Source organism: Gymnoscopelus braueri (genome assembly GCF_963280865.1).
Source record: "Gymnoscopelus braueri genome assembly, chromosome: 16".
Classification (NCBI taxonomy): Eukaryota; Metazoa; Chordata; class Actinopteri; order Myctophiformes; family Myctophidae; genus Gymnoscopelus; species Gymnoscopelus braueri.
The window spans coordinates 30,381,754-30,396,466 of record NC_137616.1 but is presented as its reverse complement, the minus strand read 5'-3'; the positions used below and the strand labels follow the sequence as shown (position 1 = coordinate 30,396,466).

Genomic DNA, 14,713 nt, shown 5'->3' with positions numbered 1-14,713 from the left:
TAGATGTCTTTTTTATCTCAATTAAAATGTTAAATGAGGCTTGCCGTGACCAGCACCAACACATTATGACAATTAATAACAAGAAGGCAGCGGAGCTGATGATGCTTTTATTAATGCTTTGGCAATCGATCTAACAGATAGTTTTATTTACTGTCGCATGTCAGTCTGTGATTAACGACGTGCGTAATGATGCAAAACATCCTGTTTGCTTTCCTTCTCTTTGTTTCATTGAAGGATAATTTCCACCAACAAACGCACCCCCACACTCCCACCCCAGTGATGTAAAGTAAGTAGCCTAACTATAAGTACATTTACTCAAGTACTGTACTTTTACAATACATACAATTTTGAGGTATACTTTACTGGAGTATTTCCAATTTCCAGTCATTTTATTTCTACTCCACTACAGCTCAGAGGCAAATATTATACTTTACTCCACTACAATTATTTGAAAACTTTAGTTAGCCTAGCTAGTTTGTAACTGATTTTGATTATTATTACAAAACATACATTAACCACTTCCGCACTATAGGCTACATTTCGGCCAAAGTAGCCGATCTACAAGCTCACAATGTGTCACGATGCAATGCATTGTGAGCTTGTAGATTGGCTATTTTCAAAACATTTTTTATACATTTGTACATTTGAAAACTTGTGAAAGTTTTACTTTTGGTACTTTAAGTATATTTTTGATGCCAATACTTTAGTACTTTTACTCAAGTAAATTTTGAATTCCAGACATTTACTTGTAACAGAGTATTTCTACGTTGCAGTATTGATACTTTTACTTAAGTAAAGAATGTGAGTAGGCTACTTTTTCCACCACTGCCTCTCTCTCTCTCTCTCTCTCTCTCTCTCTCTCTCTCTCTCTCTCTCTCTCTCTCTCTCACTCTCACTCTCACTCTCTCTCGCTCTCACACACACACACACACACACACACACACACACACACACACACACACACACACACACACATTGATGGCTGCTTGTGTGCAGGTGCCACTGCCGACTGCCTTTTTCCCCCTTATTTTTTCTGTTTGTTTGTTCAGTAGGCTACTATGATTGATGAATGCTGATTAGCCTATTATATTGAAGTTCATGATCATCATTGCCATAAAATAGTGCCAACCAGGCTGCTCTCTCTCTCTCTCTCTCTCTCTCTCTCTCTCTCTCTCTCTCTCTCTCTCTCTCTCTCTCTCTCTCGCTCCTCTCTCTCTCTCTCTCTCTCTCTCTCTCTCTCTCTCTCTCTCTCTCTCTCTCTCTCTCTCTCTCTCTCTCTCTCTCTCTCTAACCAATGATGAATGCTGCTAGAAATATGGAGTCAGTCACACCTCACTTGTTTTTATCTAGAAGCAAATGTCCCCTGTGCCATTACCATATCTCACCACTTTGACAGACACACACACACACACACACACACACACACACACACACACACACACACACACACACACACACACACACACACACACACACACACACACACACACACACAGAGAGAGAGAGAGAGAGAGAGCATAATGCAAGTCATTAGGCTATGATGACTCAAGAATGTATTAGGGAAATATTTCATTAACACAACGGCACCTGAGGTCAGGTGAGTCAAAATTGAACTTCTCAAAGAATTCAATAGAGAATTCTGAAAACTTGATGTTTACTGTGTGTACGTGAAGGTACTGTGTGATATGATGCTGATTGACCTGTAGACGGGAATATGGGGGTGTCACAGGTGTGTTTTTCAACCGTGTCCATGTTTGTTAATTTTTTCCGGTGTATTTTCTTATCACAAGTTCGTTTAGTTATCCATTCAATTCCCGGTTTTGTTTATGCCGTCATCGCCTTGCAGGCCTGCACTAAAATAAAACTTTTAAATGCTTGCTTTACTGTCAACACCACTAGTTGGAAAAACCTTCACACTGACCACACCCAAAAAAGAAACAGATGTTAATGAATATAAGAGAGTAACAGATTTTATGGTCTCCACAAATGTGTTGGCTGGTTTCTGTGTGTGTACTAGGTAGGCTACTTAGTTGATCTTAGCTCTGACAACATTTTGCTCACTAATTATGGATTCTGCCAGCAGGAGGAGCAATTGTAATCATCTCCAGGATTGAGGTCAAACCATTGAAGTCAAACACCTTCTGGTTTAATTGTGAGTTGGTGAAACTCCTGTCAGCAACTCACACTCCATTGATGTTAAGAGTATAGTCACTCTTCCATTAATCATTATTTTTCAGAAGGATATCAGCTTTCTCTCTTTGTTTTAATGAATGTAATTTGAAAGAAAAGAGGGAAAAAAAGATTTAAATATTGTTTTGCTTGATTGATTGATTGAATACTTTATGAACAGTTTGCAAAAAAAAGCACAGAAAGTACAGTTTGATACAAAAGGATGCTAAAAGGATTAAACCCAAGAAAGCACGATGGCTTGTTTCCATTGGGATCCTGTTAGTTAAAGGTTTTGAACCCTGGTCCAGGTTTTGAACCCTGGTCTCCCGCGTGGAATGCCAACATCTTAACCACTAAGGGACATATCTGTCGTTTGGGAGAGATATTAGAATTTCATGCCATCAGGCTGAGGTAGTGAACCACTTTGTTACACTCACCCCCCTTTGAACCTCCTCCCATGGGGAAACCCAATCCGGGTCTCAGCACCATTGTATCGCCCGGGATTCGAACCCGGGTCTCCCACATGGAAAGCCAACATCTTAACCATTAAGCCAAAGGGATATCCTGCCTGAGTTTCAGGCTGAGGTAGTGAACCACTCTGTTACATCTGCAAGTGACTCCTTGCTTTTCATCAGGCACTTTATAAATTCCCTCTCAAAGGAGTTGCACACTACAAGATCAATATACACAAAAACTAATCAAATACAAGACTATTCATTCCCCACTTCCTTGAAATGGGGAAATCTTTGTGTGGAGCCTATGCTGACTCTGCTGAGATTTGCAGTTATTAAATGCGTTTTGGGGTGCTGTACTCTTCTCCAGGCAAAATTTATTTGAGGCCTGTTGTTAATGATCGGTTGTGTCTTGACAGGGCCAGCAGGGAGATGCCCCCGGTTCCACATCACTGTGTTTTATTGTCAGGGGGTAAAATACCTCCGCTGCATGAGATGGATTTGGGACTGTGAAAATGTGTTGAATGGAGAGGAGAATCTAATCGTGCCAGTCAGCCAAATGCCAAATGTTGCTAAATTTGGGCTTGAGCTCTTAAAGCTGCATTCCATGATATTGTTGACGCCAAACGCCAACATTTTCCCTTAAAAAAAAAAAAAAAAAGAACATTCTGGATTTTCGTCTGACAACCTTATATTTTTGGTATTCCCTATTCTGGGGACGAACATTTGGCGAAAATAACCACGGCTACAAGCTCTTTTCGGCAAAGAGATTCGGCGTAGGGAAAAAAGGAAGGGGCCTACAGTAGAACTTGAATAGAACCCTGGAATACACCAGTCAACAAAACATATAGGCTACTGTAGGGTTTAAGTTGTTGAAAAAGTAGCAAATCTGCACAGGACATTCTGGTGACTCAGTCTATTACCATCATACGGTATGGGTATGGACCAAATCACAGTGTTGTGGGTTCAGATATCATTCATGACCTAGTATATATGTGAATTTATTGTGCTGTCCTGTCTCTCCTGTTACTGTCCACTGTCCTGTCCAATACAGTAAAAATGCCCTAAAGCATTGGTCCTCAAAGTGGGGTCCTTAGGGGGGTTCCGGGGGGTCCCCAGCAAAAGTAGTTAACATAGCATCACAATAACTTTAACCACTTTATCCATTTATACGTTGGCTATTCAAAAATAGCAGACGTACAAGCTCACAGCTCACTCTGTAACAAGCAGCAGCCACTACATACATGCCTTGCCCAGTAAGCATGACCTTTTCTGTCATCGTGTTAATCACCCTTGCCTTGACTACTGGAAGGGAAGAGTTGTTGTTCCATGAATGGTGGTAGATAACAACGATATCAATGACAGACAGGCTGCCGTGCAGTTGCCTTTTCTTCTTATCTCCATTGGGCCAAGGGCTAGCAGAGCTCTAGCGCCGGCCTCTCCATGTGCCCTGATAGTCCATCACTATCAGACCTCACACGTATTTATGGATACACTTCCACAGCCCTGTACTCTGTTGTATGAAAATAGCCACGAGCTCTTAAATCAGCTATTTTAGCTATTTTTGAATTTGTAAAATAATTGATGTAGCCTACATTTAAGAATATTTGCCCAAAATAGGAATGCAAGGGTTAATGTGGTTAAAGGAAGAGCAGAATGACTATGGCCAGGAGGACAGAAAGGTGAACTCGGAGTGTGACTTTAAGCAGTGAAATGTTGTTGTTTGTCATAGGTGTTGGCATTTTCAATGCAGTCATCATTATTTTAATTATTGTAAACATCCTGACTAATATCGCTGACATTATCATCATCATAATTATCATTACCGTCATAGATATGATCACTGACATTTTCACCATATCTATTGGTTTTGATTTCAGCATTCATCACCGACCATCGTCACCATGATCCTCCATCGCCATCCACCATCTTGCATCATCGCCCATCTACCCTCCTACCATTTGTCTGCCAAGTAAGTCCCTAAAGAGTTTTTGAAGATGTCTGGTTCACACTCCAGGGCCTAGAGAGAGAGACGCACACACACACACACTGAGACAGAGAGACACCTTGGTTTTGTGTGCATTAGCACATGCTTTAAAGCATGTTTTGGGGCTTCGCGCAGTGGACTAATGGGTGGCAGTGAGCGCTCAGTCCTCTCCACCTTGGGACAGGTCTTGTTTTCCATCTCTGCCTCAGTATGACTCAACATCACTGTCTACAGAACCACTCATGTCTTCTGTGTGTGTGTGTGTGTGTGTGTGTGTGTGTGTGTGTGTGTGTGTGTGTGTGTGTGTGTGTGTGTGTGTGTGTGTGTGTGTGTGTGTGTGTGTGTGTGTGTGTGTGTGTGTGTGTGTGTGTGTGTGTGTGTGTGTGTGTGTGCGAGTGTGCGTGCGTGCGCGAGCGTGCGTGCGTGCGTGCGTGCGTGCGTGCGTGTGCTTCCGGTCGCGCGTGCATGTAGATCTCTTGGACTGCATTGCTAAATAACTATCTAATTAAATATCAGGTGGAACAAAACAATCCTGTCTTTGTTCCATCAAGGTAGAGTCCCAGGTTGAACAAGCCCATTGACCGCCAGCGATGGTTTATGTGTTTCTCATTTGCACCTGACTGGAGTATCTAGATTCTATGTCTAATTTCAGCCCCTCTCTTTCTTAGTCTTTGCCTTGGTTGCAGGGTCAGGTACATGGGAGAATAAGCATGATCCTGGGCATCTGGGAGGTGGATGATGATGCATATTTTTAGAGTCCCATTAGTTGGCTCAATGAAGATGAAAGTGGTGGCGTAGGCAATGCCTAATACGTCACCGGAGGACCAGGGGATGTATGTCTGTCCGGTTTGTGCGTAACAGAGAGAGGGGAACCTCCCCTTCAGTAACTAGCTTCCCCCTATAGGTATGTGAATGGGGGATATACAAGGGGAGGGGTGAGGGTGGCGGTGGGGGAGTTGAGCCTGGAGGGAAGGGGTGTGCCATTATAAAGAGCCTCAGAGGAGTCTCGTACTCAGTAGTTGAAACTCCTAGCCTAAGGATAACAGTCGAGCGAGCCACTGAACTCTCTTCCATACTATCTTCCAGGGAAAAGGAACCTGTCAGAGAGAATACCATACAGGTAAGGGAGAGAGAGACCACGGTCTGTCTTATCTCATTTCATTACTTTTCTTGTGTTCTGTCTTTATCAGTGTATGCCTCTATACCTGTGCCTTGAGGTCATGTGGGAACGAATGTTTCATCAGTACATTTGCTGCAAATGAGGTGGAGATGGAAAAGGCTCTTGTTTCGGGGATGAGGGAAGAGTTCGTCACAGTTCATTGTCTGTGTGTCAAGGACTCGTGGTCCTGTTTACTGTATATGTGCATGTGAATAAGCATGTGAATTTGAATGGTTCCTGTGGGGATTGCTGTTGTTTTAGGATATCCACTATATCTTATATTGTATGTACTTTGAAGGATTACTCTTCTCACCTGGAGTAACTTGACTTATTTGTCCTTGACTTCTTTCTCCTTTCCCCAGCTCTGATAGTACTGCTGCTATCTTAAACAGTAACCACATACTGTAGAACTTGCTTGCTACTTAATTAACAAAAGTCACTGGGGCACTGGTTGCCAGAGTATGTTGTACATACTGTATACTATATATATATATATATATATATATATATATATATATATATTAATTTGGCAAACAGATAGCACATCTCATACGCAAAGACCATTCAAAGATGCTTTACATAGGCAGGCATCAAAAATAATTTAAGAAGGTAAAAAAAAAGAAAAAACGAACTGAGAGATTTAATGTTCACTGTCCCAAATGGGTAACGCTAGCCTGAACCTGATGCAATGTGTCAATAAGTGAACTCAATAAATGTAGGAGCTCTATTTGGCATCACAAGCTATGCATTACATTATTAAGAACTGCCTGGGGGAGTATATAGAGAAGAAATATTCTTAAAATAATTTGTGACAAGCGCTGTTTCATTCACTACAGAGCGGCTTCACTGTATCTCGCCTGAGAAGGCAGTATAGGAAAACTGAAACCAGTCCAATGAGTACATTTATTACTCTATAAGCATGGTAATGGTGATTGTAGTGATAATGGTAATGAATGTGCTCAAGCTGCTCTCCTTATCTGGAAAGAGAATAGTCATGCAGATAGGGGTTAAAAATGAGCCATGGCTGTGTAATTAATAGATAATGATTCCACATTATGGCAATGTTTTAATGTAGAATGAAATAAATCAAGTTTTATCTTAGGATAGTTTGTAAATATCTGATATGTTTGGGTTGTATCTACAGTACAAATATTGAAAAAGTGGAATAATTGACAAAGTGTTTCAGTAACCCACTGGTCAGGGTTTAAAATGAACAAATTCACAGACTTGAGTCACCAAATCAGTTTTCCTGTTGCGATAGAAATTTGTAATTATAACTTGTAAAGCCAGACCCAGGTGGTTTATTTGTATATCCCTTCGAATAGATTAAATATTCAGGTTTTCAAGTTTTTATAATCAGTTTTTATGGCTTCAGGTGGCTGTGTATTCTCCTAATCACTAACTACAAAGATCTTTTTGTTTTGCCTTTACATTATGAACCACCTAAATTGAATTGGCTGAAGCCCTAATCACATCCTCTGCTCATAGGTATTTTGGCCCTTGCTTGTTGATAATAATTTGTAAATTCTTGTAGTGCCGAAGTCCTGCTTTTGTATTTTTTAAGCACAGGCTGTGACTCACCCGTGGGGATTTACTGGTGTATAAGAATAACAAAGTAATCACACACATTGCTTTCAAGACCATTACACCCATGCAAATATCATTATTTTTAATTAGATTTTTTTTTTCATTCACATAGACGCTTATATAAGATGGTGCCTAGTCTGCCTGGAGTGGATTGCTTTCCTTGGAGCCGCATGTCCAATGGATTTGTTCAGGTGTCAACTGTCACCGCAGTTTAACAGAGCCTAGATCAGTGATGACACGGTGTCAGCTATAGCTAACACGCTGCAGAATCTGCAGTCCAGCGGCATCAGCAACAATCTGCATGGGTTAGTGCAGGCCACGGCTGGAGTAGCATCTCTCTGTTCTGCACAAACCTTAAAGGAGTAGTTGACCCAAAAGGTTTTCCAAAAGATTTTTTGTTTTTGCCAATAATTTGATGACCGGGTCATCGGTCAATAGGATACTCAGTAGGAGACTCTTTGGGTCTCCTTTGGGACTCTTTGGGTCTCCTACCGGAGACTCCGCCGGTCAGATTATTGGCTTAGGAATGCGACAAAAAACTAAAAATCAACTTCATGGGGTGTGTAATTGAATAAAGTTATTTATTGGGTGAACTGCTCCTTTAAATATCTTGAAGTGCAGCTTTTCAAAAATTGACAAAAAGGGCTGTCTTTTTTTCTCATTGAATAGGTCAGGTGATAATCAGTTATCAGTCATAATCAGTTATCAGTCATTAACTCATGCTTGGGGATTGTGATGACATATCTATGAGCATATCCATGACCTTCAAGAGTCTTAACTATTCAGAATTGCTTATCAGTAATGGAGTGGATGCCAGTATAATGCAGTACATATACTATATGTTCATGTACATCTTTTACCCAGTGAGCCCTCAAGTATAATACACTGTACTGTATATATTCCTGGATCAGCCTTAGCTGGTGACGTACAACACTGATGAATACAGGCTCTAGAGGGTTCCTCTGCACTCCTGAAAGTCTCTTGTTTTCGACAATGTTGGCGTGTTATTAACTTACGCTCTTAAACTCCATTGCACACCGGAGTTGCTTGCTGAAAATAATGTATTTTTGGCAAGCACTACAGTTAAACTAACTTATGCTGCATCAGGCTGACACGCTTTGGCCAGAGCCTTCACTCAAGGATGAAGGCTATGACTGAAACATGTTAGCCTGATGCAGCATATATAACGTTTCTGAGTTAAAGTCTTGCAGTTAAAAATGTAATACTTAGTACTATTTGTAGCTGAGCACCCACTGCCAAGGAAGCAATCACATCCAGATTTCAGATATCTGTTTGGCCCTTCTAGGACAATGCATGAATAGGGTGTTGAGAATATACCAGAGTGGCCCTCTAAGTGGCTGTACTTGGTAAACATGGCTAAGATCGGTCAAGTTAGTGCCAATTGTCTTTTGGCAAAGTTTAACCATTTCCCCCAGCCTATTATAAAGCACTCTGGGAGAGTTATATTTTGATGCTAAGGGAATTAGACAGCCTTTTGAATAAATGGATTATGAAAATTGGAATGTGGATACCAAACGAGATGATCTTTGGTATGATTTTTGGCAAGCACCTGCTATGACGGACACCTCATAATCCTAAGTATGATTGGATTGACGTCACCCTGTAGAGCGCCTCCCCTGAGGCAGTAAATGTGTTCTCAATCAAGGAGGCCTGTGAGTACAATGGGTTGAGACAATAGTAATGATACGCTCAATTGATCTGATATGATGGCGCCGCCTGGGAAGAAATCAAATAGCAAGTGCTCCAATATTTCCTAGAACTGTGTTTGTGCTTTAATTGATGTAGGATATGAGAAGAGAGCAAACACTGTTGTCAATGTTATTTCCGTGTGTGTGTGTGTGTGTGTGTGTGTGTGTGTGTGTGTGTGTGTGTGTGTGTGTGTGTGTGTGTGTGTGTGTGTGTGTGTGTGTGTGTGTGTGTGTGTGTGTGTGTGTGTGTGTGTGTGTGTGTGTGTGTGTGTGTGTGGTGTGTGCGTGCTTGCGTGCGTGCGTGTGTGTGTGTGTGTGTGTGTGTGTGAGAGAGAGAGCGAGCACATGAGTGCATACGAGGGTGTGTTTGTCATCTAAGCAGGATATGAGAATAGATCAAACATAGGTCTATGTATGTTTCCCAGCCATTTGTGCATGTGTGTGACTGTGAGCATGTATGCGTATGAGTGGAGATGATCCATAAAGGAAATTAGGATAGCCAATAAATTCAGTATGTGATTATGCTACAATTAGTTAACTAATAGGAGGACTTGGACAGACATGGTGGACAGACATGCTGGTGGACAGACAGACAGACAGACAGACAGACAGACAGACAGACAGACAGACAGACAGACAGACAGACAGACAGACAGACAGACAGACAGACAGACAGAAAGACAGAAAGACAGACAGCGAGGGTGAACGGGGACAAACAGAAAGTTATTGAACTCCGCCTGTAGTGACGCACTCAGACATTTGCACACATCATCATGACTCTGATGCCCTTTACCCCCGTCCTTGACCTTGACAGCTTTCCCCAAAAGTGTTTCTAAATAACATGTATCATCATCTGCTCTGGACTGTGCAGGGGGAGAATAGGGCCGGTCGCGGGTAATGACAGACCAGCAAGTCTCGCACCATAATAGGATAGGTAATGGGCCCGGTCATGAAACAGATGTGCAGCAGCCTGTCATTTACTGCCTATAGTGATCTAATCAGGTGTCGCAGCGGCTCCAACCACAGGAAGGCGAGCGAGAAGGCAGACACGTCTAAATCGGATTAAACACATTCTCTGCTATTAGTCATTTTCAGATTCCTCCCTGCGAGGAAGGGCACGGCTCTGAGCGAACACACCGTCTTGTGGTCTCGCCGGGGGGTGAGCTTACCTCTCTCAACTGAGGCACACAGCGTTTATCTCTGGTCCAACAGAACGGATTCATTTTCTGTAGTAGTACAGTTGTCCTTCCTTAACCCCCCCTATCCCGTGCTGCCCATCCCTTCCAAACCAGGGTTTTTTCAATCGTCAATTACATGATAGGGACATGTTTAATATGTTACATATTACATATTATATTACATGTAGATAACCTTGCGCAGAAGTCACATCGTTCCGGATATTGCCATACTATTTCACTAGTAGCCTTATGATTACATTTTGGTTGGGATGAGGGGAAATACATTACTCATAACCCGATTATATTACATTCGATTAGAAGGAACTTAATAATTATAACAATTAATCTTGTTAAAGTAAATTTTACTCTGAGAGTGTGAACACTCTTACAATTTCAGAGTTAAATTAACACTGAGGATTTTACTGTGCAGTCATTGTAAAAATCATATTAATGAGATTATGGGAAATAAAGCACAGACCCAAGCCCTTATACACACTTATTTAGACACAAATAATGGTTCTGAGTTAGCTCAACCATGGATTGTAATCATTTTTCCCTTACAAAGTGACCATGTCTCTATGTCATTCATCTTCCAAAGGGAAAGAAATACCTATATAGTATGAAAGTTCTTTCTGGCCTCAAAGAACGCAATTAAATACCCACGTACAACTCTTAAGTTCTATGAAACGTCACCACAAATCTAATTTTAGCAGGCATTATACGTCCTTAAAAGGATGTGTAATGAAAGAGATGGAAGGAAAGAGTGAGAGACAGATTGGAGGATGGAGGAGAAGAAGAGATGTACAGACATGGAAGTATTTGTGGGGGGGGACTGAAAAAGAGAGCGAGAAAAGAAAGAGAGAGTACAAGAGAGAAAGACTGGCACAGAGAGAGAGAGAGAGAGAGAGAGAGAGAGAGAGAGAGAGAGAGAGAGAGAGAGAGAGAGAGAGAGAAAGATAGAGAGAGAGAGAGAGAAACCATTAGGTTCTGTGTGCATTAGCGAGTGCTTAAAAAGCACTGTTTTGGGGCTTCATACAGTGGACTAATGGACGGCAGTGAGTCAGAGCTTCGTCAAACAAGAGCCCAGTGGAGTCTCTCTCTGTCCCTACTTACATTCATAACACCTCTCCATTCCCTCCATTCCCTCATTAGAGACAACAGCACTAATTCATATCACTATTACAGCCCTATGACGAGTTATATTAATGGGCTTCACTTTGGAATTCTGCACAGCACTCAGGCAGCGGCAGGAGCAGCATCACACACTCTGTCTGCTCTCATTCTCTGCTGCTGGTCACAACACTTGTTGAGTTTTGCAGAGAATGTACTGCACTACACTGGACCAGAAAGGGGGCTGATCAATATATCAATATTATATTGATATTGTGATATGAGACTAGATTTCGTAATAACATGATATGGCATAAGTGTTGTCTTTTCCTCACATAAGCCTTGTATACCACTTTCAAAAATAGCAAAAATAACCAAGCAAGCTTGTTGATTGGCAAGCTTGTAGATTTCTTTATTTTAAAGATATTGTCACAATACAATGTTATCGTCACAATATCTAGGTATTTGGTAAAAAATATATATTTGATTTTGTCCACATCGCCCAGCCCTAAACAGAAAACAGAGTACTCTACTGAAGATGAAATACTGTGTTCACTTCTTGGGTTGCTGCTCAGGGACTAACGTACGCCATGAACTGTTGGAATGTAAATTCACATCTATTGATTATTTGCCATGCTGAGCAAGGGGGTATATGAGAAAAACACAAAACTCACATGTCTTTGTTGACAGAGCCCAAGAGGTCTTGAAATGTGCTATTTATTAAAACATTGTTTGTCCCAAATAATGTATGTCATTACTTGTGCTTCATTGGTTTGTTCCAACTCAGCTAACTCTGCAAGGGCTAATTTAATGAAAGTAAACAAACCAGCTAAGTCAGCAAGAAAGCAGATGATCCCTATACACATCATATGTAAGACAAACAAACAGGCCCTCTAAATGATTTCCTATAAAAGCCAATTTATATACATGTTCCCAAATGACCCTATATCACACATGACCTGTTTCTGTTTCATTATGTAGGCTATTGACTGAAGACTTTAGTGGTGATGGTTCATAGTTGTTGGCGGAGGTGATTGCTTTCCTTTATTTCATACTGAGACTGACACACATCGATATTAACCTTGCACTGTGCACGCTCAGAGCGTCTCTGACTTCAGGCAATAAATACAATGTACATCTCATAATTATTGCACTGCCATCAATGCAGCTATACTGTTTTGGTGTCTTTGGCTAACTTCTAAATATCTAATGTATTTAATATAATATGTTTTAGTCCTAACCACTTGAGAGTACGATGCATAGAAAATAGTAGCTCACAACATATCGCATGCATGTTGAGAAATACAAAAATTAAATACGATTTTTGCCAAAAATGCCATGCCCAAAATAGGGATACCAGAATTTTGGTGGTTAAAACCCAACAAACATTCATTTATATAGCATCATGCATTCAGCTAATTTCCTCTTACTTCCTCCATTCTGATGGTGCTTTTCACTAGGGCTAGGCGACACATGACTTCAAATCAATATCACGTTATTTATTTTGCCTTAGTTTCTTCAAATATCTTTCCTATTGTTGTACACCACCACAGTACAACGAAGAATAATACAAGGCTGAAGTGGTTAATTAGACTAATCAATTTAGACACGTATAAAAAATCTATTGGAACGTTTTCATGTCAATTCCTTGATAAAACATTTTTTTTTTAAAACACATTATTCGATTAACCTACATGAGCAAAATTAAGTCGGTTATTGGTTCCAGCCCTACTTTCCACACACGCATTGTTGTCCATATCTCGGTTTGAGGCATTCACTTTAGCATGGCCAAAGCTCAAACGTGTAATCCCAAACCATTAGACAGATGCCAGGTCATTGGTAGACCTGGCATCCTATAGTGTGTATAGTTTCAATGTACATATTATAGATCTTTTGATATTATACTGTTTAGACTGATGATAGGTTCTTGGTTTACCTATGATCCTAGATTACTATTTCTATGCATTTGATGTACCTCGTGTTTTCCTTGCTTACTGTAAATCGCTCTGGATTAATTAATCAATGCCTAAATTGTAAGCTTAAGCTAATGATCCCTATTGATTTGTTTACCCTTCCAGATTGAACCCAGATAGTTGCTATTATCTTGGACACCAAAAATCTCAGCCCTGCTCTCCTCCACCAAGGACCCAAATCCTCCAGCCGTGGTCTTGTGCTGTGACAGGTACTTTGGGCAGTGCTCATCTCCGTGCCTCCGACCTGCCTGTCTGGCTGTAGGGAGAGATGAAGACCCCTCTGTGGTTCTCTGCAGTGTTGCTGGCGTGTCTCTTCTCCCCAGGACGCACAGACTGTCAGGGGGAATGCTTGGCCTGTGGGCTGCTCCTACGGCAACAGCAGCTGCAGCAAGGCTTCAGCGCCCTGGTAAGTGTGTGCCAGTGTGTGTATGTGGTACGCATGTGTGGGCATACTTGTGTTTGTTGTGGCTGTTGTGGCTGATCTGCTTCTGGGTATTGGCACTCTGTGTTATGCCGTGGCTTTGTGTATACTGTGTATACCATATATATATATATATATATATATATATATATATATATATATATATATATATATATATATATACACACACACATACATACATTTACAATGTATGTTAGGGCTGTCAAAATATATTAATGATTAAATATAGTATTAAATTATTCTAGTTACTGTAATTAAGTTATGGAATTAATGCATTAAAGCTTTTTTTTGCTTGCAGTTAACACAGGATGACCCGCCCAATACATTCCATATCTCCATATCTCACCCACTCTGCACTAGTCGTCGCTTTGTTATCTGATGTCCGATAGATCCAAACAATTATCCAAACAAGATGGAAAGATAACCTGTGTGTGGCCCTATCCTATGAATGGGGGGGGGGGAAACACAACCGCCAGAAAAGGCTGCACAATTAACATAGGCAGCAGCTGAAATCACAACGGTGTGTCAGCGGGAGAGCAAGAGAGACAGAGTGAGTGAGAGTGAAAGAGAGTCCTTTATCTTTCCGCTCTCACAAAAATATACAGAGAAAATGGGCATTTTTCCGGCAGGTAATGCATGCATGTCAAATGTATTTATCCTGATAAATGTAAAAAAAAAACTATCATTCAACATGAGATATGATAATTGATAGTTAATCTAGGAGATTGCAAGAAAACGAATGTGGATCAAACAGTAGCAGAGCTCTTGAACTACAGATAGTATCACACTTAACGTGTGATACAGTTTTTTATCTACTTCTAGGAAGCACCTTTTAAGTTATTCCCAGTATAAATTATAAAGTGATTTTAGGAGTATGTGGTTTCTCCCAGTAATCAATCAAGTCAAAAGGATAAGTTCAAATATAACCAAATGGTCCCTTATGACTC

The 14,713-nt window shown here is 40.9% G+C and overlaps 1 protein-coding gene across 2 annotated transcripts in view; it reads left to right on the top strand.

Moving 5' to 3' along the window:
- Positions 1–1,472: 1,472 nt before the first annotated feature.
- pnocb (prepronociceptin b) overlaps positions 1,473–14,713 on the top strand; it is an 18,082-nt gene continuing 4,841 nt past the window's right edge. Inside the window, exons 1-5 of one of the 2 annotated variants that reach the window (XM_080452588.1) lie at positions 1,473–1,597; positions 2,084–2,152; positions 4,502–4,593; positions 5,695–5,728; positions 13,430–13,730. In XM_080452588.1, coding sequence (XP_080308714.1) covers positions 13,593–13,730 — 138 coding nt within the window. In that variant the 5' untranslated portion in view covers positions 1,473–1,597; positions 2,084–2,152; positions 4,502–4,593; positions 5,695–5,728; positions 13,430–13,592. The remainder of the gene's footprint in view (positions 1,598–2,083; positions 2,153–4,501; positions 4,594–5,694; positions 5,729–13,429; positions 13,731–14,713) is intronic. The other variant, XM_080452589.1, reaches the window with a different exon arrangement.